Source organism: Ictalurus furcatus, chromosome 2 (assembly GCF_023375685.1).
Source record: "Ictalurus furcatus strain D&B chromosome 2, Billie_1.0, whole genome shotgun sequence".
NCBI classification, from domain to species: Eukaryota; Metazoa; Chordata; class Actinopteri; order Siluriformes; family Ictaluridae; genus Ictalurus; species Ictalurus furcatus.
The window spans coordinates 28,137,554-28,164,310 of NC_071256.1; the positions used below are offsets into that span (position 1 = coordinate 28,137,554).

General features: G+C 38.3%; 1 protein-coding gene across 1 annotated transcript in view; it reads right to left on the reverse strand.

The window, feature by feature from the left end:
• fam20ca (FAM20C golgi associated secretory pathway kinase a) overlaps positions 1-23,309 on the reverse strand; it is a 57,700-nt gene extending 34,391 nt beyond the window's left edge. Inside the window, exons 1-3 of the mRNA XM_053612679.1 lie at positions 21,285-23,309; positions 18,087-18,265; positions 10,582-10,660 (exon numbers count right to left, since the gene is read on the reverse strand). Coding sequence (XP_053468654.1) covers positions 10,582-10,660; positions 18,087-18,265; positions 21,285-21,871 — 845 coding nt within the window. The 5' untranslated portion in view covers positions 21,872-23,309. The remainder of the gene's footprint in view (positions 1-10,581; positions 10,661-18,086; positions 18,266-21,284) is intronic.
• Positions 23,310-26,757: the final 3,448 nt, after the last annotated feature.

Consider the following 26,757-nt stretch of genomic DNA (forward strand, 5'->3'; position numbering starts at 1 on the left):
CCCTAGTTTCCTGGCGGCGAGGGATTCTGTGTGTCTCACACATGGAGGAGCGCACTGTGAAATCGGACCCTGCATTGCATGATGGCGAGCTCGCTTTGGCTTGATGTCGTGCCATTGGCCACTGCCTCCATGATGGCTATCTGATTAAGGGAATATGGAGGCAAGTGGAGCTGGAGACTGGGAGGGGTTGGAGAATGGTGCACTGAAAGCAGCTGGGAAGGCTGATCTAGGTTCCGATCTTATTTTGCACAATGACCTGAATCAGCGTTTGGTTTAGAGTCGATGTTATTCAGAGACAGCCTTCCCAGTAGGGCTGCACAATTAATCGGATATCGATCGTGATTACGATTTTGACTGCCCGCGATTAAATGAACATGATCGACTGCAATATTAACGTTTAAAGTTCGTCCTCCGCTCATAGAAAACTCTGCTGCAGATCAAATCAAGTGCTTCCTAAACTTACAGCCAATCGCCATAGAGTGGCGCAGGGATGACGTCATATTGTAGTGCCAAAACCCGGAAACGGTGATAGCATTTTAGCGCTCGAGCGGCCAGCTTCGCAGCACGCTCCAGCGCTTTGCGCAAGGAGAAATCATGAAACTAACATGATGCTAAATTGCACTGCAGAGGTTGTCGGGGACATTAAACGTCATCATGCCGAACAGGAAAAAACTTTGCAGATAGACTCAGGGCTCTTCAGTGTGACCATTTCACTCGCATTTGCGACTGAAAAGTACTTTGTGCAACTGTGAATAAATATTTATTCACACTGTTGCGAGTGACCTGTTCGGAGTTGTATAATACAATCGGAATAAAAACTACAGGAAGTCCAAAATGCATCTACACCGCGCAACAGTTACTTTCACACTGCTTTTCATCTCCTCAGTCAACCGAACAAGTGTGGAAATGCTGCAGAGAATCCATTATGATAAAGAGAGTAACTCTATACATCATATGCTTCTCTCAACTCTCCGATCTCACAAACCGCCATCTTTTATTGATCCCGCAAAATGACCTGAACCTGCACCTGCTCGTGTAGACACAGCGGCTTCGCGCGGAGTGATTAATAATAATACTAACGCTACAAGGTGGGTTTTAATTCAAACTTCTTTATTAAATAATTCCTCACCAATCATAATCAAGAGTAGCAACTGTTCCGTCTGTAAACATACAGTACACTGCCGCTCTCCTTCACTGACTCTAATTCACTTCACTTAAACTCACGGTTGCCAGATATCACTAGAAAAGTCAACTCTAGTTTTCATGTTTTCATTTTAATCCCCCCTAAACACAATATTATTAGCAGACATGGACACTGTACTGGGGGAACCAATCTAAAAGGAACAACTGATAAACAAACAAACAGAAAACTAATAAAATGTAAAGACCGAAAATGTGCTTAGTTATAAATAAATAATTTGATATAAAAAATAGATATTATAATAACTTCATAAAATATAAATAAAATGAGAAATGAAATGATGTTTAATTACTATGGGTTGCATTTAATATCAGTTTGACATTAAGCTTAGTTGGCTATCTCCTTAGAAAGCTATTAGCCTTTTTCCTAATATGGATCATGCTTGTGTTAATCTACTTTTAATTAGGACTCTTTCTTGTTTAAGATATTTAAAAATGCATATTTTATGCTTGTTTATTTATCAATTAACCAACAGTATTTCTCATTGCTATTATTTTAATTCAATTACCAGTGACCATGAGCAGAGAGCTTACATTTAACTGTTTATGACAGACCTCCTGATTAAAGCTTAAACAAAAAAAGATTGGTATCTGGATCGTATCAGCTGTAAAAATCCTGATCGGAGCATCAGTAATGAACACCATTAAACTAAAGCGCTTTGCATCTGATGGGTAAATGAACTCACCCAATCACATCCTATATGAGATTATTCAGATATATACACAATATACACAGAGCGGTTCAAGATCTGACTCCAGCCCAGAACCATGACAGTGGAAAATGTCTAATAGTGTAGCTTTAAATATATTTAAGGGGAGCCGACTTCAAAGAATGAATATTGATGTGTATTGTACTTGTTTACAAGGTGGAACAGGTTAACGGTTGTTTTTTGCAAACAGCCTGTAAAATTAACTGAAAATATTATATTTAGTTTATCAGAAGGTAAATTAATGTGTCTTGGCTCACACTATGTTCCTAAATTCTGTCATAATTGTCCAGCTCAAGTTTTCTCATGCCTACTTATATTTACTTATATTGTGGCACATTAACGTTACCATCTCTAAAAAAAATAAAAGGATAAAATAAAAAACAAACAAACAAACAAACAAACAAACAACAACAAAAAAAACAAACCTAAACTTCAACTGTGCTCCTAAATTTTTGGAATTAGGAGCTCTTAAAAGAAATTGTCTTGCGTCTCTCCTCCTGTAAACACTGTTAAAGATTTGCACGTTTGCAGGAATGTAGCACAACATGGAGGTGAAAGCAGCGGTCTGTTTATTTAAATGTGAAAGTTCAATAAAAATATATTGTCCCTAAAATCAATGAATAATCGTGATAAATAATCGAGATCTCAATATTGATCAAGATAATCAGGATTATCATTTTGGCCATAATTGTGCAGCCCTACTTCCCTGTCTTACAGGATTACAATAATGGGTTTGTCACTTTGTCGACACAAAGTAGCTCAGATGTAGTTTTGGCATGTGTCTCACAGACATTCTTTAAATATTGTTCAGCCACGTCCTCAGGGGATCCAGACAGATAAGAAATAGAAGAGGAAGTGAAGAGAACAGAAGCATGTCTAGACATGACAAGGCCGAAAAGGTCTACTACAAGACAAAAGGCAGGTTTAGGGGATTTTATGTAAAAGATATTGTAGCACTTAAACATGTCTGTAATATTGACTTTTTCCATTTATTAAATTATTACTCCTTTTATGTATTGTTCTGAAAAACAGCCATCCATCCATTTTCTGTAACACTTATCCTACACAGGGTCATGGGGGAGTCTGGAGTCTATCCCAGGAGACTTGGGGCACAAGGGGGGGAACACCCTGGATGGGGTGCCACACTACGGACAATTTAGAGATGCCAATCAGCCTACAAAGCATGTCTTTGGGCTGGCGGAGGAAACAATAGCACCTGGTGGAAGCCCCTGATGCACAGGGAGAACATGCAAACTCCATGCCCACAGGGCGGAGGCGGGAATCGAACCCCTAACCCTGGAGGTGTAAAGCAAGCGTTCTAACCACTAATCCACCCCAAATAATTTGTTCTCGCTAATTAAATATTTCTTTTAATATTAAATGTATATAGGTTCAGAATTATACTCTTAATATCCATTATCTGTAAGCTGTTCTATTCTAGTTTATACCACAGTGCTGTTCAATTCTCAAATCTATAACAGCTCTGACATTAGTGCCGGCTGTAATTCGAATCACAGGTTTATACTAATGTGTTCATTCTAACGTGTTATCCTTTCTATAGTAACAGTTAATTCAGGATGGTGGGTGCTCTACATAAGACTACTAAATGGAATAAAAGTGTGTTGTTATTTAACAAAGAAACATTTATAATTGCTGATATGATTAAGAATTATGTAAGGAGAAGTTTATTTAACATTTATTGAAGGAGTCTCCAGAGTCACCACTTTGTCACAGTCAGTAAATGTTCTGCTATGAGAACGTCTTCAGGACAGAGTAGTCTGTGCATTTTCTCTGACACATGCCAAGCTGTATTTTTTGGCTCATTAACTTCAAGTGAGAGAAAAAAAGAGAGGCTGTTTATACCTGTTAAAACATAACAAATTTATTTCATGGATGTTCCACAAGAGTAAATTTAACTGTAAATGGATGAAAAGTATGCAGTGTAATGCTGTAATGAGTGAATGTAATTGTTTGCAAATTGCTGTGGTATAAGAGGAATAAAACACTTTGACACATTATTGGAAAATAATCAACTTCAGGGTGGGAATGAACCTTTGATTCAAATCTCACCACCCCATCATTAAATATTTCCCAAATATTCCTTAAACAAATGGTGATATTGGACAGTCTGAGAGGAGTCATACACATATTCCTTATAATACAAGGTCCTTATAACACATGGAGTAATTAATAAGAAAATTTTGTAAAGAATTTTTGTCTCAAAACATCTGTTGGAGAAAAAATCACACATTGAAAATATTTTTTGCTTGCTAATAAAGGTGATAGAATCTTAGCTAATGAAGTTTGATGCTAAATAAAATGTGTTACTGTGCAATCAATTATAGATTCATGTTGTAGACACATTATTGGTTTTAGGATTATGAATACCTAGCAGAGATAATAGCAGAAACACATAAATCCAGGAACAGCCTGTCTTTCCAGAGGATAGAAACTGCATGAAGAGGCAGTACACTTTTCCCTCAGTGTTTTGCCAGACTTGTAAGCAGAATGGATTTGGTGAGTTCATCCTAAATCTCTGCAACTGGATTTGATTGCATGCTCAGCCAAGGCTGTAATCCCTACGCAGCGTGGTTTGAAATCAGATGCCCGTTTAATGGCTGGCACAGTCCTCTCAGCAAAGACACCAGAGCACTCTCACCGCACAACACACATACCACTCAGCTTAAATGGATATTCAGCTCATATGAGTACATAAATATATATATATATATATAAATGTACACACACACACACACACACACACACACATATATATATGCGCACTGTGCTTTCATGTTGGGGCACATGAAAAAGGCTGAGTTGCATATGTCGGTTAGTGGTTGCATTCCACAACAGCACAACAAAAACTCTTTCAAGCCTGAAAACAAATACAGGTTTTGACAAGCAAAAAAACAAATGCCAGCATTTCATAGGCAACTCACATGCATTAACATCATGAGGATGGATTTCTTCAGCATATCCTAAAGTCCCTTCCAACGTACAGATGCAGCAGCATCACATGGAGACAGTGTGACACTCTGGTGAAGCAGACAATGTTAAGTCCTCTAGTGAGAACTGACTCATGGGCGAATATATTTGGGCTCATGGAGGAAGTGGGACTGTTACATGGAGCTGATGTAATCCCAGTCAACAATTTTCAGAACATTTTCTGAAAATTACCATTCTGGGAAATGTTGGTTCCCAAAATGTTCAGGTTTTCTGTGTGTTCTGAGAGTGTTTGTTGTCCTTAATAATTTTTTTAAAGGCACATTTGCATATGCGTCCCAAACCACCTTAAATGTGGTTTGAGGGATTGGATTGGACAAGCGGCATTCCACGAGAGCTGATATTTAGTGTAACATCACTGATACAGTTCATTGTTTGTATCATTCCACTTGTCTGCATTCACTACATAAAATTCCAATTCTTAAATTAGTTGGTTACACTGAAACCATTACTACACAAGCTATGTGACTGTCAATCTATCTGTGCATTGCATGGCAAAATGCAACACTCTATCCAGCTGTAAATGGTAAAAGGTCTGCACTTATATATCGTTTTTTAAGCTTAGCGGTTCTACAAAGTGCTTTACACTGTTTCTCATTCACCCATTCACACACAGTCACACACCAATGATAGCAGAGCTACCTTGCCATAGGGAGCAACTTGGGTTCAGAGTCTTGCCCACAGACACTTCGGCATGTGGAGTCATGTGGGCGCGGAATCGAACCCGCTCTACCACCTGAGCCACAGCCACCTCAGCTGTGGCTTCTTTGAGAATTATTTCAGCTGGTGGGGTAACATATTGGCCATTTGGTGTCTAAAATGTCAGCTACTTGATATTAATTTCTTGTTTATAGAACTATTGCATAAAAGCAATATCACACTCGCATCATCAGCGCACTCTAGTTCATGTGATATTGTTTAATTAGAAGCGTGCATGAATGCAAATTTTACAGCCTAAACTTTTTAGGACATGTTGAATATTTACTATTTATCTTTGGTAACCACGTTATCTTAGTTGTGGTGGATCACTGGAACACTGGGCATGAGATGGGAATACACCCTGGATGAGACTCCAGTCAATCACAGCATACCATGCATACATAATCACACATGGGGCAAATTATCATATTCAATCCAGCTTGTTTTTGGGAGGTGAGAGGAAACTCACACAGGCACGAGAAGAGCATGCAAACCTTCAGAGAGATTAATCTGAGCTCAGGAATCAGGGGTCCTGGAGCTGTGAGGAAGCAATGTTACCTGCTACACTGTCATAACACCTCGTATACTTACTGAACTTACTAATAATGTTCTCTGTTCGCTGGGCTCTTAGGCCCTTGTTCAGAAGACAGTAGAACCTATGCTTTAAGTAGAAAAGGGAATCCAGCAGCAGAGAATAAACACAAATCATCAGCCTAATTTCTGGTACCAGCACAGGTATCTCATTCTGAGATAAATCAGACCAAAGGAGGGAAATCCAAACTTAGTTCTTTGCACAGTGTGAAACTTTTTTTTTATAGACATAGCTTGTCAGACAGTTTCACGTGCTGTAAGATCGTTAACTTCTGAGTAATATTAGACAGCTTGACAAACAATCAAACAAACAAATGCTTGCTTGAACATGATTCTGATATATATCTGTAAATGTGGCACCTAACCATTATGTACTAGTTTATCTCTTCCTTTCCTCACGGTGAGGGGTCCCCTGCAGCATTATTTCTCTCTCTACATCCCTGCAGGCAGATTTGCATCCAGCTCAAAGCAACAGAACATCAAAAGAGGCTTTGATGCGCCGTGTGGCTGCACTGGAGTAGACAGAGAGAAAGCGAGGCAGGCTTCAACACTATCAGCTGGGATTCCGACAGTTATTTGGCATTTGGCTCTTTTAAGACCTAACTAAATCTACAGCTTGCGCTGAGGAGAAGAAAGAAAGATGAGAGTAAAGCTTGGATGGGGAAGTACCTGTGGACCTTGTTCATTCATACCAACAAAGCAATGTGGGAAGTGTGAAAAGCTTGATAGTGTGAACATGCAGAATTGAACTAAGCCCAAAAGACTCAAAGCCATGTTTCCTTTTAAAAGGAAGAAAAAGCACTGGATTTTGCCAGATTTTGTTGGCTGACAGAATTTGTTTATTTCATAAACACTGTTTACTTCACATATGAGGTGTAATGACTCTACTATGCAAAATATGCTGAGTATATTTATCTTCAGGCACAAATCATATTTAATTACTGTTTTCATTATATACACACTGGCAAAAAAAACCCAGACATAGTATTTCAGGTAAATAATTGTCTGTAATTTGTTAATCTCTTTTTATTTTTCACTGACTAAATATTAGAATTAAAAATATTACATAACATGTGAGATGCTGCCAGTTAGGTCACATCTGTTTTGCAATTTCTGCTTCTGTGTATTTGCAGCATTTAACCTGAAGTTATTTACTCGATGTGTTCCACTGCGTATGACTGAATTCATTACAGTATGAGCTCAGCCTTTTGAATCAGCTTAAATCTCGGACTGTAACGCCTTTGCTCCTGCATCTGCATCGTCACTGCATCAGTTTGCTTCTCTGAGCTATTTCTGCAAAACTGCTCCATGCCATCAAGCTTTCTCCCAGTCTGTCAGAGTCCTCTGCACCACCAGCCTAAGTTTCCATTAACTCATTTTTTCAAATATTCCATGTTTCCTACTAGTGCTGTTTTTGTTATTTCTGGTCTAGCTATAGCTCTTGCATCACTGTCTTTATTTCACAGTTCTCCACCACTTACATTGTGGTCCAAAAAGGTTTTTATTTTTTCCAATTAAATTTTACTATTTAAATGTAAGCAAATATGTGCTATTGACCATGTTAACTGCTTTGTACAAAAGGTAAGATTTTCCTCATGCCAAATCTCTTCTACTAAAGCATGTGTGCAGATGACACTCTGACGGATTTGTCTAAAATGGATCATAATGTATTGACAAACTTGTGGACTTCATGCCAGCTCGAGTGCACACTGTCATTAAAGCAAAAAAGGGAATGTACCAAATACTTAAAACTCTGAAATTCATTAAAATGTTTCAAAGATTCTACTTTCCACTTAAGGTGTTGTTGGTAATATAATTTGTAATGAAAAATGTTGTATTAATTCAGAAAAAATTGCAAAACAGAAGCATTTTCAGTAGTGCGCTCAGACTTTTGGGCCCCTCTGTAAATTCAGTGCCTGTAGTTGAGAACTCAGGGGTTCTCAAACCTTTTGCAACCAGGGCCACTTGGAACTGTGAAATAATTCCCTCCTCTGAACATAATCCCACTACTGAAATATTAGACTCATTATTTAAATGTGTACAATAATATTTTGGCTCTTATTGCAGCCACAGCGCTTTAATTTCTGCTGACAGAACATGTTAGGTCCAATTTGACATTATTTATAAGCGACTTGTTTTTAAATTATTGAGGTTTGGATTAAACCCAGTTTATATAAATGACTGGTCAAAGAGATTAATAACTGTAAGAGTTCAATGAAAAATGTAAAAACTTTGATAATAATAAGGAGGTCTAACCTCCTAATTACTTTTTCCACCAAACTGGCACGAACACGACTAACTAGCAGTACTAATACTACTACTCATATTAGTGTAATCCAGTTTTTTTTTTTTTTTTTTTTAATGGCTACAATGTCTACTATTGCATGTTTGTATTTGTTTTACATTTGTCCAGCACTTTTAGTTAGTAAATGTCTTCCAAACTTATTTCCTAACCAACCTCATTATTCTTCTTATTTGTGACAGCACACTTCATCAGAACACGGACACAGCATTTGAGTTTGAATGTAGTAAGCACAGCTCCTACACATTTAAGGTTTAAATTTGAGAAATTGTTTTTTTTTTTTTTTTGTACAGTACACAAAACGGATTAAATTTAATTTTTCCCAACTTATCCTTCAGGGCATTTGTAGAAAATTTCATGCAAGGGGGGAAAAAAAGAGAAAGGTACAAATTAAGAGACATCTTGATACAACACCAACACTGTTAGATAGTCCTCCAATGGTTTTTTTTAGATTGGTGTTTTGGAACCTGTAATGTAATTTAATTAAAATTGTTAAAGTAATTGTAAAAACTGCAGGTTTCATCAGCTCTTCTACACCCCAGAACGTTAGAAAACACAAAGCATTGATGGTTCAATTCCTTTGATGAGGTGCAATCAAATAAAATGGGCTTGACAGTGTCTGGGCAAAGGAAATCAAGCATCCGTGAGCAATTATTTGATCAAGTGAGAGAAAGGTGGCAGCTCGGTCTCAGCTGTGGGAGTCTTGAATCATTCAGCATGGTTTTATGTGCTGCTACTGCTTCTGATGGAAAACATCCCCAAGAGCTCCTGATGGCGCCTCTGTTGTTTTAATTAACATGTAGGCCTGGTGATATTAATTAAAAACAAACTGATCATTACCCACAAGGAAATATTATAAGGACGCTCCAGCATATCTAAACACCGTGAGCTGAGATGGCTTCACAAGACATGAGGAGATACTTTTTTTTTTTTTACTGTAGATGCACGTTTTATTAGATGTAGAGCAACAATTTACTACTTCACTTGGGCCAGTTTTGTTTAAAAGTCTCGGCATATTTCATACATATCTGGATTCCAGGAACAATATGATGTGAACGCAAAGAAAACGGTCATCAAGTGGAGGCTTCACTCACCATGTCACAAGTTGGGTGAACTCGGAGGATAAACAATTCATGCACAGTGGCCAAAACTGAACTGCAGAAAACCACAAGCTTGTAGCTTTTTACCATCACACAACCCTCACACACATCATCTCAAGTATCCTACAGCATTAACGCAGCCATCATCTTAATCATGTTCTCCACATTTGGTTGCCACCTTGATAGGAGAATAATTGAAGCATGGCATTCCAGACTGAATAGTTATGAACTGCTTCCAAAAGCACCACTAAACCCAGTCACATAATATCCAGTTGTGAGTTTTCTTTTCAATTAGTTGAGACCATACTGTGTATTTCTGAGCACTGGAGGCTATGATGAAATTTTTTGGTGTAATGACTATATAATAAACCAAAGAGACGATCTCATCTCTGTAACTAATACAATGATCTTATATCACACCTTAATGGGATATAAAAACTTATTCTGTCTGAAGAGGGCTGTGAAATATGATGATATAATGTCGATAGTACAATAAATTATGTCACAATACATTTTTCTGATGCGTCATAAATATCATCAGTATTGTTATAAAAATTGCAAACTCTGATATTCAGTGAGAATAATAAACTGATCTAGGCATTAAATAAAATTATAATTCAACATTTGGGTTTCTTAATGCAACACTACTGTTTTCCTGGCAGTTTGTTTTCACAAACCTACATAGTGTGAGATATACATATATAATGTGTTGTCCTCTTATATCGGGATATGATATTTCTGTCATATTCTCCACCTCTATTCAACAGAAGCTTGGAGGTATCAGAATGTACAATAGAGTAATGATCAGGATAGTTTTAGCTTACAATCAAGCTAAGAGCTTTTTTGATATTACCTTCTCTACATAAAACAGCAGCCTTATGAAATATGTTCCCTGTCTCGGCGAATAAGCCTGAGATTCCCCTAATCGCATTGTATAATGGATGATAAATCTGGAGATTCTTGTGCCACTTACTTCATCGGCTTGAAGAGAGCTTGGCCATAATTCTGAAATGTCATGATGAGTTTCAGCTGAGTGCCACCAGACTTCATAGCTGTGGGAAGAGAGAACCACTTTTTATCTTGGGTCTTTAGTGGCGAGACAAGAAAATTCATCACAGTTTATTTAGCGCACACACAAACCACACGCACACACACACACACACACACACACACACACACACACACACACACACACGAGTAATGCCTAACAGTGTTTCCACTATACTGAGGTATATGCCCAGGTATACTGACAAGCACCAAAATATACTTTCTTCCGTTGAAAATAAAAACATTTTATTAATTAATAACACACGGTTACTGTAGTTAATTAGAAGATCACATAATATTCAAGCACTCTCCTTTTCTCTCGTTGCAGCTATAGCAATGCATGACCCTGACCAATCATCACTAACAAAAACAACAGTCCCCTAGAATGAAGTAATGATGTGTATAAAATGGTAGCATGGACTTAATAATGTAGTAAACTAAATAGTGGATGACTATTTTCTTTTCAACGCACAATGCTTCTTGCTTCCCATTCAACTGCTTTTAATAAACCACTTTATTATAGACATGCAACACATTTTCAAATGGCTGAACAGGACAGCAGGATAAGCTAAATTCAAATCGATAATAATTTCTAGTTGCCAAAGATTTACAGTGACACTTAGAACTCTCTTTCTGCCACATCAGACTGTTTCTATGTAGCGGAGTGGTACTCAAATGATTAGCGAGGAGCTGTGTGCAGCTCTCTTTCCTCTTTAACGGGAACTGAAAACATCTACAAAGTTGATGTTACATTTCCAGTTTTGCTTTTATCAGTAGTTTGCATGAGAACCATGATTTCACCCAGACTACAGTACTGTGCAAAAGTCTTAGGCGCCCTATTTTTTAGTACAAACTTTGTTATAGATTTTTATTTTATGACTTCTACATTATCGAGTCAGTACAAAAACATTTTAGTTTTCCAAACATTAGTTTTCTAGCTCAAAATTAAATGTTACAGAAAAATGTTTGTATGTCAGTAAAGAAAGCAGCATATTACGTAAGAGACCCCTTTTCCGACAAAAAACACAATGAAGGCTGCAAAAATAAGAAGCAAGTGTGACACATAAAACTGCACTAATTCTACCTTATAAAACTGCACTAATTCTACCTTATAAAACTGCACTAATTCTACCTTAAAAAACTGCACTAATTCTACCTGAGACTACTACTAATTTGTTTAAGCAAATGGTCATCACACCAAATATCGTCTTTGTTTAATTTATTTCTGTTTACTGCTCTTTAAATTTTTTTTTTTTAAATGTAGAAACATTTAATTTCATTACGTTTGAAGGCATCTTTGCTGTAAAGCATTTCTTTGCATGTGCCTAAGACTGTTGCACAGTACTGTATATCATAGTCGTATGATATCAGCTTGCACCCGTATATAAGGAAGAGTTGCCTCTGCTCTGTGGTCAGTGTGCTAGACTAAACTTATTAAAAATACAATAAGTGAGAATGCTTATTTATTATAGACAAATCTTTAATCTTTGTTCAGTCATACAGTATGTCTAGCAATTATATAGAATGCTGTAGGTCCAAAGAATTGTAATGAAGCTGGAGCACTGAGATTTAAAATTCATGTGAACAATAACTAAATAAATAAAAGGTTATAGTAATTATTAAAGATGCACCGATGTATCGGCCAATAATCGATATCTGCCGATAAAGCCAATTTTTCACGCTATCAGCTGATAGTTTAAAAACATCCGATGATCAGGGCCGATTATATCCTGTCAATAAAAAGAGGGCGGGAAAACACATTGATTTCGTGCTGTGTGTAAAGAAGATGTCTCTTGTGTGGAATGACGACTAAACTGCAGTTTGTCTATCTCTGCACTGCTAAAATTTTACACCGGATGCTGCAGCAGTGAAGCGGGAGTTTCTGCGTCGAGTCTAATCATTTTTTTTTGCCACGCTGCTCGAGCTGTTTGTGCTGAATTAAAGTGCCAGTACACTGTTGAAAGATTTAAATGAAAATGAGTTGACAAAAAAAGCTATATATTGCACGGAAAAATATATTTGTAGTGTAGTATATTTCATATCCAGTTAATGTTAATATGAGTTAATATCATCAAAAAAAGTTTATATTATATTTTACCATTTTGTTGTTCAATGATGAAGTAGAAATGTTTTTGCTTGTGGTGAGTGAATGTGAAACCTAACAGGAGGGTTTTAATTTTTAATTTTTTTTTAGAATGCAGTCAATGTTAATATGAATTAATAACATTCAATAAGTTAAGAAATCTTAATTTAATCTTCAGAATTTAGTTCATGTTTTAATGTTAATTTGAGTAATGTGTTTTCTGTTTATGAGACCAGTTATGTGAAACAATTTGTTGAAATTTCCTTCAGGATTGTGGAATTGATTATTATTAATTTAAAAGAATGTATAAAAGGCAGAACCACCAAACTATCGGTATCAGCATCGGCCGATATCAATCTGAATAATCAGCTATCGGTATCGGCTGAGAAATATAGTATTGGTCCATCTCTAGTAATTATAAAGTAAATCTATAATTAATGTTAGAGAGGAAATAATGATAAACTATTTAAGTGGCACTGTCAGTTACGAAAGCCCAACTCCCAACTCAGAGGTAAAGTAGAGAGAGAGAGAGAGAGAGAGAGAGAGAGAGAGAGCAGACTCACTTGCAGTGCTGATGCTGGTCATGAAGAGGCTATGTCTATAAATAAATAAAATGCGCTTTTAAAAAAATATCTGTCATACTGTACTGATTTGTCATATACATCATAACATATCTGTAAAAACATACTGCCTCCCCATCCTCCTCCAGCTTCATGTCCTTCACCTACCTCCCCGTTCTCCTTCTGCCTCCTCATCCTCCTCCTGCCTCAGAGCCTCCTCCTGCCTCCCCATCCTCCTCCTGCCTCACGGTCTCCTCCTGGCTCATGTCCTCCACCTGCCTCCCCAGCCTCCTCCTGCCTCACAGCGTCCTCCTGCCAAATTCATCCTACTTCTGCCTCACGGTCTCCTCCTGCCTCATGTCCTCCACCTGCCTCCCCAGCCTCCCCCTGCCTCACAGCGTCCTCCTGCCAAATTCATCCTACTTCTGCCTCACGGTCTCCTCCTGCCTCATGTCCTCCACCTGCCTCCCCAGCCTCCCCCTGCCTCACAGCGTCCTCCTGCCAAATTCATCCTACTTCTGCCTCACGGTCTCCTCCTGCCTCATGTCCTCCCCGTGTTTCACATCCTTCTCCCGCCTCACTGTCCTCCCCCTGCCTCACACCCTCCTCCAGACAAACCCATTCTCCTCCTGTCCTCCACCTGCCTCCTTGTCCTCCTCCTGCCTCATATTCTCCTCTTGGGAAAGGCTTATAACTTTTCCTACTGACTGCATATTTACCTTTTCACAATCTCCAAGAGTGATGATTTATGGCTTAACAAATAAACAGTATAATACCAGACACAGATAAGCAGCGATCTTTTATAACGTTTTTTTTTTTGGGTGAAAGTGATAAAACTGCTCAGTTCCTGTGGTGTGACTGAAAAGGTGACAGAGATCTTGTTAAAAAGAGATTTTACTGATTGTAGGATCATCCAGGTGGCATGTATAGCAATCTGTGTGATAGACAGACCAGATGCAGAAGTCAACTAAGGATCTGTGAACTTGTGCAACCAGAATCAAGAAAACACCATACAGAGTACCAACATTGCTAACAAATTCCTAGCAGGTAGAGAGAGAAAAAAAATATCTAATTTACTGTTCTTGTTAACACTCTCTTTCTCTTGATTATTGCTTCTAACTGCTCTTTGTTTTTGGATTTTCTATTTACGTTATTTGTTTTCCTATTGCCTTTCGTAAACTCTTATTTATCCATCCAGTGATTGTTAGCTGTATTGGTCCCTTGCTTTTGGCTCAAGTATCTAACACCTTATTATTTGCCTGTCTTTTGGGCTTGTTATCATTGACCTGCATGCATTCACCTTGTCTGCCTGTATTCTGACCCCTGTTATAAATGCTGACAATGACCCTGGAAACCCATTAATAAATCTCTGTGGGTACATACACACCTCTCATGTGAGTCTTCTGTGTTACACAAAGCTTTTATGGCACAGACCATCCCTGATTAACTGTCAGAATGCATGGACAACAGTTGTTATGTCAGCAATAATAGCCTGGCAGATTTAATGGCCTGGTGTTCAGCAGCTTTGCTTATCTTTCCTTGTGTGCTTAACTGTGTGCTTTGTATAAAGCAAGCAATCAGTTCTATATACAGTACACAACTATAAAAGATGGCATCCTTTAGCAGTAGGTCCTCACAAAAAGGGCTTGAGACGGAAGCCAGAGAGTCCAGTTATGGCAATAGTCCTGTTTCATTTCCCTAGACTTAGTCTAAATCTCTTAAGTGAGTAGAATTTTAATTTCTCAGCATCAAAGATTTCTACACTATAGTCTAGTACAGTCTAAAGTATAGTCTAGTAAAATCAGACAAAAATGAAGTAAAGCAGTGTTTTTAATATTTTTACTGGAGGTGGCATGATACCCCTTTCCTTTTTCAGAAATGATACTGATACTGAAAACCTGAGAATTAGCCAATATAGATTGTCATCCAAATGTTTTTCTTTACAAATTACTGTACTTTAAAATTATGTATATTATATTGTATTGTATTGTATTATATTATTGGAAGGATGCCCTGCGATGGATTGGCACCTTGTCCAGGGTGTCCCCTGCCTTGTGCCCCATGCCCCCTGGGATAGGCTTCAGGTTCCCCGAGACCCAGTAAGGATAAGCGGTACAGAAAATGGATGGATGGATGGCTGGATATTATTGGAAGGAGCATTTAAAAAAAACAACTTTTTGCTGATATCTGTCAGATACTGATCCTGGCGGTTGGATCGGTGCCATCACTAATTTTTACATCCTTAATGCCATTTATGCAAAGAGAGTGGCTACTAAATGTTACAAGTTTGACCATCACTTGTATTTAGTTAACAGAACTCATAACCATCATTCCAGGCTCTACAGTGTTTATATATTGTTTCTGCATTATCAAAATTGACTTTGGTGTAATGGACTGGCGTGCCATTCAGGATGTGTTCCTGGGATAAGCTTTGGATTCACCCTGACCAGGATACCAAAGATATGCATGAATGCACAGCACTGTGCAAAGGTCTTAGGCACATGCAACACAATGCTGTAAAGCAAAGATACCTTCAGAAAGAATTAAATTAAATTTGTCTCCATTTTAAAAAAAACTACAAAGACCAGTAAACAGTAATAAATGAAACAAAGACGATATGTGGTATGACGACCCTTTGTGTTAAAAAATTCAGGTAGAATTAGTGCAGTTTTATAAGGAAATGAGCTGTAAGTTTTACTGAGCATCTTGCAGAACCAGCCCACGGTTCTTTTGGAGACTTTGACTGTCCCACTTTTTTCTTTTTTTTTTCTGCAGCAAAATCCAGCAGCCATTATTATGTTTTTTATCTGAAAAGTGTCTCTTACTACTTAATGTGCTGCTTTCTTTACTGACATACAAACATTTTTCTGTAACATTTAATTTTGTGCTGGAAAACTAATGTTTGGAAAACTAAAATGTTTTTGTACTGACTCGATAGTCATAAAATAAAAATCTATAACAAAGTTTGTACTAAAAACAAAGGGTGCCTAAGACTTTAGCACAGTACTGTATATGTAAATATCTTTGATCTGACTCCATCTGTGGTGTAACAGAGACAATGTGTTTTACCAGCACCACTGACAACTCAGCCAACACTCAGACACAAGGTTGTAAATGATTTACAACTCAAGGTTTAAAATCCCTGAGCTTGGTACAGTTTTACTGGAGTGTCAAACTGTTGATGGCCCTGATTGATGTATGACGCACTGTAAACAACAAGCCACATCAGCATCCACACTGCAGCGGGGCTAAGAGGGAGCACTGAACGATAGACAGAGATTTGGCTGCCATTCAACTCAATAGATGGCTTTTATGTAGAAACTGTACTGCAAACATGCATCCATCCATCCTTGTGTGTAAATTAGGGGTATAACACAATACCACTATCTGTATCTGTTTAGTGTTCCAAACATCTGTATCTGTACTCGCATTTTAAAGTGAGCGTGGCCTAAACTGAAACTTCTTTTTGCTTAGTGTTCTTCCTATTCATATCTGTATCTATTCAGAACACATTATTTATTTTAAATAATGTATTCATATTCGGTTACATCCATAGTGCACATGGACAAACCATCCATCCCTTTTCTATACCGCTTATCCTACTGGAACACTGGGAACCTGGAGCCTATGCCAGGGAGCATCGGGTAGACCCTGGACAGGGTGCCACACACTCATTCATACACTATGGACACTTTGGACATGTCAATCAGCCTACCATGCATGTCTTTGTACTGGGGGAGGAAACCAGAGTACCTAGAGGAAACCCCGCAGCACGGGGAGAACACACAAACTTTACACACAGGGGAGTGGTGGGAATCAAACCCACAACCCTGGAGGTGAGAGACGAACGTGCTAACCACTTAATCACTGTGTGCCCGCACATGGAAAAATTTCCATTAATTTCCATAACTGCCTGTCTAATCACACATTGCAAAGCTGTCTCTTATTAATATCACAGACACAAAGGGTGGGAAATATGACACTGTGACAAATAAAAAAGTCATAATCATGATATTCGAGGGCTACAAGATATGTATAATGTATAATATGTTATATTTATAGTAAACAACCAGCAAGAAAGTGTTGCATTTCAAAATTAACCTGTTTGACAAAACTGTTATTGAAGTAACACTGAAAAGGAGAAAGAAAAAAGTTCTGTAAAAATGTTGACATTTTGCATTTTTAAAATTCAAAGCAGTAGAAATGAAATCAGCTGCTTCCACAGTATGTAACTGTTATCAATAAAAAATAAACGACAATGTTAGAAAAATATATCATACCCATAATATCTCAGAAAAGCTGTATTGAGACAATTTATCACAATGTCAATATTATATTGTCATATTACCCAGCCCCAACACACACAACTTTACAAATTTGTTCACTGACCACAGATAACTACTTGGGTTGTGTCCTGCCCTAAACTACTCTGTGTTAGTTTTTGGAGATAGGGATTATTCAACTGAGCTATTTATAAATTGACAATACTATATATTTGGACAGGGTACCAACCCATCTCAGGGGACAATCACACACACATTCAGACACCCATTCATACACTATTTAGAGATGTCAATCAGCCTACAACGCATGTCTTTGGACGAGGGAGGAAATCGGAGTACCTAGAGGAAACCCCCCAAAACACGGGGAAAACATGAAAACTCCACGCACACAGGGCAGAGGCAGAAATTGAACCCCTAACCCCAGCCACTGTGCCCCATATATATATGAGGGACATATAAAAAACATTCCTTAATTAATAGCAACCCACTTCTTCTGAGCACTCACCTACGCTTGTGATCTTCTGGGCCTGCAGGTCTTTGAGCAGAGCCTCCACTACAAGGTTGTGTCTGGAGTAGAGCTCATAGCGGTTAATCCCAATGTGGAAGCGAAGCCAGTTGGGGTATGACTCAGCAGTGGCCTCCCCGGTTGGGTTGTACTCCTCTTCCTCATTTCCCTCATGGTGCCTAGGGACAAAGGACAGCGCAGGGCATCAGACTTCATACGATAGTGCAGTGAATATTTTTATACCATAAACAACCAATATGGAAACAGTAATATCAGCATCTTCAAAATATAAGCCATGAGGAACAGCAGGAAAGCAGAACATAGACAATGTTGCAGTCTCATCACTTACACTCATATTCAAGCCTATTCTCCCTCTTCCCATTAGTAACCTTTAAAACCCTGACATCTAAGCCCAAAGTCCCTAAAATTCTACTCAAATCAAAGTCAACTCCTTATTGTAATCCAAGTGTGGGAGACGGGGGCTTCTTTAATGAACTGCAGTAGGATGTAGAAGTGTACTTTGAGTAATGTTATTCTTTTTAAAAAATGTAGCTCATTTCTAAAAGCCAGAACATGAAAAATGTAGGTAATAAATGAAGTCTAACGCTACATTTAAGTTCCATAAGCTCAAGTCCAACTCGATTGTCAAGGAAATTTTCTTGCATGTCTTGGAATAAAGCACCAGCCAAAACACTACATCTACAGTAGGCATTACTCTTAAACACTTCATTAAACTTTCTATTGATTATTTCTAAAAGTCAGAGCATGAGTAAATAAATAAGTTCATTAAATAAGTCTAAATCTAAGACCAGTTCTTATAAGCTCCAGTCATAATTCTTAAATCAGACTAAAGCACTAAATTATTGGCTAAAACACTACGTCGACGTTCACCCATTAAACTTTTTATTGCGGGGCATTCTAATGCCAAATCCAGTTCTGCAGTAATCCAGTGGTCCATCTGTTGTGTCACCACCTTTTAATAATTAGCTTTTAAATTTAAAAATTGCTTTCCTCCCTCTTATAACATTAATGAGGATGATACAAGTACGAAGTTAATAGCACACAAAATTGGAATTTCAAATAGGAATTTTGTTTTACCATAGTTATTCTCGATAACAGGCAGTTTCAGCAGGCTCTTTCAGCTTCATATCTGATCATGTTGTTCGGCTTAATTCTGTCTTCATAGCTAGACCCTTTTCATAGTAAAGAACCATGTGAAAAATAATCTATGTCCCATATGAGAATTCACCAGATATTGCAGACAGATGCACAATATGCTCAAGGCATGAGTTTCACAGTCACAACTACATGTAATGAGTTCAGATTTTTTTTTGTCATGATGGCCATAATGTCACATTTTCTCAGATGGCAAATCATGTAAGGTCAAAGCTGTTGACAGAGAAAATATTGGAATAATTACTGATCCATGCGTGTAATACCTAGCACCTGAGGCTCTGAGTGCTAAAACCGCTTTGAAAATTCTACACTTTTTGGAGTTATGGCTTCATCTTTATGCCATCATAACGAAAGTGGGTAATTTGATCAGTAAAGCAGTGACTAAGTAGATCATATTGCTTCAGGTGACTGTGTTCTGCATTCATCATTTTGTCCTTGTACTAATAGGCAACGACAGTGACTGCTAGAGCCTTTAGGGGTCAGAAGGAAACATTCTGGAAATTTTATATATATATATATATATATATATATATATATATATATATATATATATATATATATATATATCTTATCCCAGCGAACTCAGGGCATAATGTGGGGGACACCCTGGATGGTGTGCAAACCCATCGTAGGGTACAATTGTGCACACACTATGGACAATTTAGAGATGCCAATCAGCCTACATTGCATGTCTTTGGACTGGGGGAGGAAAGCGGAGGAAACGCAAGCTCCGCATACACAGGTCGGAAGTGGGAATCGAACCCACAACCCTATATATATATAGTATATAGGGGGCACAGTGGCTTAGTTGTTATCACATTTGCCTCACACCTCTAGGGTTGGGGGTTTGATTCCTGCCTCCTCCCTGTGTGACCCTATATATATAAACCAAATTTGAGCACAAAACCATGGTAGGTGATGTAGAGAAGAATGGATAGACAAAGTGAACACAAGAACAAAAAAAAAAATCAAACCAACAACTCACATACTGAAGTGAGGAAAGTCAAGAAATCAAGGGAAGCAATGAATGGTCTCTCATGATCAAGTTATGCTTTAAGTCGCCTATGATTTCCAAATACCACTATGATTAGTAAATAGGGTTCAGGAAAATGGTACTAAATGATGTTCATCTGTATCTTTTACCAAGAAATGCACATCTGGAGTACCTTTTTAAAGCTTTACTCTAAACTAATTATGGACCATTGATGTACCTTATATCATTTAAAAAGGTACTCTATATTCATATTTCCTGGTAAAAATGTACATTTTAATGCTATAAAAGATACACCCTCTAAAAGTGCAAGGTACAATGTTAATGTAGCATTACCCTATATCATACTAGAATGGTCCTTAAGGTCTGGATCTCTATATAGTTTAATGTAGCTTATAATGATGTTAATCTACAACTGAGTAAAAGTACAAAAGAGTAACCTTGCATATATAATCCCAGTGAGAAGCGTTTCTACCATAAAATCCCAGAATATGGAAAGCATGGACGTGTAAGCTTATTTACACTCTCAGAAAAAAAAAAGAAGTAAAAACAACAATAACAAAAACAAGTATACATTTCACCTGGAAATGTAGTTACAGTGCAACTTTAAAATGATTTAAGGTACATAATTTTACGTAATTTATTTTATAGTAAAGCTATAAAGGTAAGCTACAATTATAAATACACCATTTTAGCTAGAAGGTAAAGGTAGGAAAGGTGTACGCTTCAGGATACACCCCAGCAACATGGAATGGTACAGTTTAGTACCTTTTTCTGAGAATGTATGTAGGGAATGTAAGCTATATTATAATAATTTACTTAAAAGAAGTAAAAAAAATAATAATAAAAATAAAAATCAAAGGTTATTTAACGAGAAAGCCAAGAATTCAAATATTTTCCCTCCACAAATGTCACCTCAGTGCGACGCCAGTTTTCTCAGGTGTCGTTAACGACCTTCAAAACTTAACATAACCGCTCGTGAGCTACATTACTTGGAAATATCTAACAAGTCGCGAGCCTGGTTACTTTACCATTCTTGGTTTCCGGTGGCTTTGGAATAAAATCGTATGTCCGTATTGACATTGAACAGCGTGTCGTCGTCGGTGAGCAGCGGCAGCTCGGTTCTATACAGCGGGTGCTGGTAGAGAGCTGCGAGTCTGGAGGTGCCTCTGTTAGCCTGCTTGCTTCCACTCGCCGCCTCCTTCATCAGACTCCTCTGGCTCTCAGAGTCCGCCGCGCGCTGCTTCCCTCCTCGGGTCGCATCCGTCTTGTCTCCGGTGGCCGCCGCCTTCTCCAGAGACTGTGAGCTGAGGTTTGAGCTGGGCTCTTGGCTGAAATCTTGTAAGATTCTCAGCGTGTGCTTGTTGGGCCAGCTTGCTTCCGCCGGTGCTCCGGACCTCGCGCGTTGCTGTTGCAACTGCTGCGGCTGTTGCTGCTGCTTGCCCCGGCCGCGAGGCGCCTCGCTCGGCTCGTGCGCGCAAGAACAGCCCGAGTTTGCGGAGTCCGCTCCCACTGCTCTCTTCTCCAGTTTGGGCAGCAAGTCTATCATGATGTGCATGGTGCACGCTACGAGGAACACCATGAGAAGCAACACGCGGAATTTTCGGAAAAGGATCATTTTGAACGTTACAAACGGTGGCTAGTTTGATCAATCTGAGTGCCACATTACCGGTGTTTTAAGGATGCTGAAACGAAAACACACCGCGCGGTGCTTCTTGGATATGCATCTGCTTTCATTTCAAAGTGTAATCCGCGTTCTTTGGATTTTTAGCTATGATTCCTCTTTTGCGTTCAGGTCATGTTATTATGCAAAAAAAAAAAAAAAAAAAAAACCCCACAAAACCAAACCAAACCAAAACAAAACAACAACAACAAAAAAAAAAACAAAAGGAAAAAGATTTTCTATCAATCAGCGTTGTATAGCGCGCATCTTCCTGTACACCTACAGTCGAAATGTTTTTAAAGGTGGCGAGCTATAAATCCGGAGCTGCCCTCCATCCCAGTGAAGGAAAAACCAACAATCAAATAAAAAAGCATCAAATAAGAAATCGTATCAGTTGCAGTCCGTTTCCTCAGTGAACGTTAAAGAACAGATGCATCCTTTTTATCACTATAGATTGCACAAAAGCATTGAATCAAGTCCGTGCAGTGCAAAAAAAAATGTTAAAAAAAATATAAAAATACACAAGACAAGTCGTATAAGAAGCAAAAGGAAATGAAACAGTTCGGAGGGGAACATGAATGAAATGTCGGCCGTGTGTCCGCTATGCTGTGGCAGGTGTCTGGTGTTTCCGCGAGCTCGTGTCCCGGGTGCTGTCCCTTATTCTCTCGCACTACTGTGTTAAATATGAGCACGGAGCCGTGCTGCCTCGCGCGCGCGTCACAGGGCCCAGATTGGCTGCCAAGGCTACGCGCGAGCAGCCGCCGATCCTCGAAGAAAACCTTTAAATGCCAGTTTGAAATACCCACAGCTACTTCAGATGCGGGCGACAAGAGGGCGCTAGTGCACAAAGAGGAGGGCCCTTATGCTCACTCCTGTGCACACACATCCTAATACACACCGCATTATTCCAGGAATAATGGGCTCGTTTGCTTCATGTTTCATGTCAGCACAGTGGGCAAGATGTAAATAACATTAATTGGGCCAGATGAATAAAGTGTAGTTCCCTCGCACCTGAGCTACTGTGCAAAAGTCTTGCAAAGAAATGCTGTGAAGCAAAGATGCCTTCAAAAATAAGGCACTATAAAACACTATAAAGAGCAGACAGAGTCAATTCTGGTGACAACCCTTTGCTTAAAAAATAGTAGTCTCAGGGGCACTGTGTAGTTTTATAAGGAAGTTAGCTGGTATGTATTATTGAGCATCCTGGAGAATCTGCACAGTTCGTCTGGAGACTTTGCCTGTCACACTTGCTTCTTATCTGCATGCAAAACCCAGCAGCCTTCGTTATGTTTTGTTATCTGAAAAGTGGTCGGTTATGCAATATGTTGCTTTCTTTACTGACATACAAAATTTCAACAATAATGCATAAAATAAATATAACAACATTTGTACTAAAAATAGGGTGCCTGAGACTTTTGTACAGTACTGTACTGTCTATCAGCATATTGGAATTCTATTATATATTTCAGAATTATAGATGCCTTTTCATTCATTCGTTCATTCATTCGTTCATTCAACTTACACTCTTAAAAACAAAGGTTCAGCACCATAGGTTCTGCAAAGAACCTTCTTCTTGTCAAGAACCATTTTCATTGTTTCTTGAGTTGAGCTATATGGTTCTCTGGAGATTAAAGAAGTTCTTTATGTTTCATTATAAGTTCTTCAGAGCAGCATATTGGTTCTTCAAGGTATCATCCCTATAAGGTTCTTTGTGGGACTGGAAAAGGTTCTCCTGGCATCACTCATAAGAATTTTACTTTGATTCCTTAACACACCATCCATCCATCCATCCATCTTCAACCGCTTACTCCTTTTCAGGGTCGCGGGGGAGCCTGGAGCCTATCCCAGGGAGCATCGGGCACAAGGCAGGGTACACCCTGGACAGGGTGCCAGTCCATCGCAGGGCACACAATCACACACACATTCACACACTACGGACACTTTAGACATGCCAGTCAACCTACCATGCATGTCTTTGGACTGGGGGAGGAAACTGGAGTACCCGGAGGAAACCCCCGCAGCACAGGGAGAACATGCAGACTCCGCACACACAGAGCCGCAGGAATCGAACCCCAACCCTAACGGTGTGAGGCGAATGTACTAACCACTAAGCCACCGTGCGCCTCCTTTTATATATATATATATTTTTTTTTTGAGAACTTATGATAGCATGATTCATTGTGGCACTACTGTGCTTTAAACAACAGCAAATAGATGGTGCTATAAAGAACTTAAGATATAATGTTCTTTTTGCAACTTAAAAGGGTTTTCCTATGGTATCAGGCTGAAAAAACCTTTTTTAATTCTAATCAGAAGCTTTATTTTTAAGAGTCTAAGTATAGGCTTTATCCCCATGGTGATGGTGAATTCAGAACCTATCCTGGGAACACTGGAAGACACCCTCTACACAGAGCACCATGCACACACATATTCATAAACTCAACTCACACCTAGGGGCAATTTAGAATACTGGCATGTTTTTAACATGTTTAGGAGGAAACCAGAGAACCCAGAGGATACCCAAGTGGACACAGGGAAAACATGCACAGAAACTCCACACAGACCATAACCCAAGCTCAGGATTAAACTATGGACCTTGGAGTTGTGAAGCTCCCTGCTCTGTCACTGTAGATTGCACCAACACAGTCTGTCTCTGTACCACCCTTGCATTTAAACATATGCAGAAAAACAAAAAACAAGAGACGTGAGAGAAACAACAGCTGGTGTATCAACCAAAGAGTTCTTGAGGGCACAACAGAACAGGTTTTAACAACACAATCAGCTCTTGAGAATTAATGGAGTAACCCATTCTCTCTGGCAAGTATAAGTGATGACTAAAATCAACAGTTCTAGAATATACAGTAGCTATATCTATTCTACCATAAAATAATTAATATAGAACATCTTTCTGTGGATAATTGCCACCCCTCACCAGTGATTACATCAGGTCAGCCAATGGCTGGTGACACAGATACTGTTTGAACATGAGAGTATAACAGGAAAAAGACTTCTGGGGTGGGTCTTTTTTTAAAAACTGCTTTTGCATCCTCTATATCCATTAACTGACTTGTGCAGATCAACCTCCATCAGTCGTTTGTTGAAAACGCTTTGGTAAAAAAAGATGTGGTAAAAGGCAATAGAACAATTGGAAACACTGTTTCCAGGATCACTGTTTCCATTCCATTTAAAATATCCTTTAGTGGTGTGAATAAGTTTGCCACATATGTTTTAGAAAAAAACATTTAATATTAAATTAAAGAGTGATATTTGTCTGTTCTTCTCTTCTGATATTGACTATAATGTACACTAAAAATTTTAATATTTCTCTCAGCATTTCAATCTCTTGGCATACATATTAACGGTGAACTCAATTTAATGGTAAAATAAAGTCTAATTTTATATTAATTTGTGACTAGATGTGAACATTTATGCCATATTAATATTTCATTTAGAGTACTAGATAATGACAAGGCATAATTTAGCCTTTGAAACTCCCAGGGCCTACTAATGTGTCCAGACTTACTCTCCTCATTATTCTACATACATAACTACATATCTTCTTAGTTTTACTAAAAAATTCATAGTAGTTCCTGAATAATACACTTTAAGATTAATGTGTGTATAATAACTGAGGGTTAACATAGATACAGCCTGAAGTCTAAAATGAGAACATATGTTTCATGTGTCATTTGGACAATGTTAGCTGGAAGTCTTACATTTGTACAGAAATGTTTCTCTATACGCAGCACTGAAAGTAAGTGTGTGTGTGTGTGTGTATGTGTGTGTGTGTGTGTGTGTGTGTGTGCATGCAATATATATAAACAAGAGCCCTCATTTATCATACAGATTATCATCCTTAGATTATTGTACGTAATATGTGTACAAACATTACAACATAGAAACATGGGATTTATCTAATTGAATGTATGTTTACACACAGCTTGGAAACAAAGCACCTAGCAGTCAAAAACTAAGCTGCAGATGTAGTGTTTTTGCTTTACGTAGAAACTTCTTAAATTATGGGGCTGGACTGCTAATGCATTGAGTTACCTATTAAAGTCGTTAGATTTTAAAATTAACACAAGCCGCTATTTAAAAATTAGTCTCATTATTTACATGTGTATAATAATATTTTGACTATTTCTTGGAGCCATAGAGCTTTTTATTTCCAAACTTTCTGCAGATGGAGTACATTAGGTCCAATCTCACATCATTTATAGGCAACACTTGTTTTTAAGTCATTGAGGTTTGGAGTTCCCATTCAAATCACATGACATGTTAAGAAGGCTAATAATGATAAGAACTAATAATGGTGGGTTGTGATTTCCAGTAAAATAACAAAATTTTAAAAATCTTTAACCCCCTGACTATGCATCATGAAACCTGGTTCTTCAAGAACCATTGTCATCACTTTTGGCTTGTTAATGAATATAGCATGGATTGTCTTGCTTTGTTGAAGGATATTCCGCATTGTGTCATTCAGATCATTTTTTTAGATGAAAAAATGATTGGATTAGAAGTTTGGACATAAGTTTGAATGGGAAAGAAGGCTCTCAGATATGATCCCTGCATATCTATGTCCTTTCAAAATACTGCATGTCACATATTAAAATCTGATCAGCCAGGTGTTTTGTGGTAATGTTTTAACCAATAAAGTGATTGACTCTTTTTGATTAAAGGACAGGACTTACGTAGTATAGCCACCCTGTTGAGATTTACATGCTACCCCTTTCATATTTTAAGTAGAGGGCTATCTGTACTCACACCATCTCTCGTATGACTCATCACTACCAGCAAGTAGCAAGTTGAAAATGCTGAAGATGAGGATGTTATGTGATACT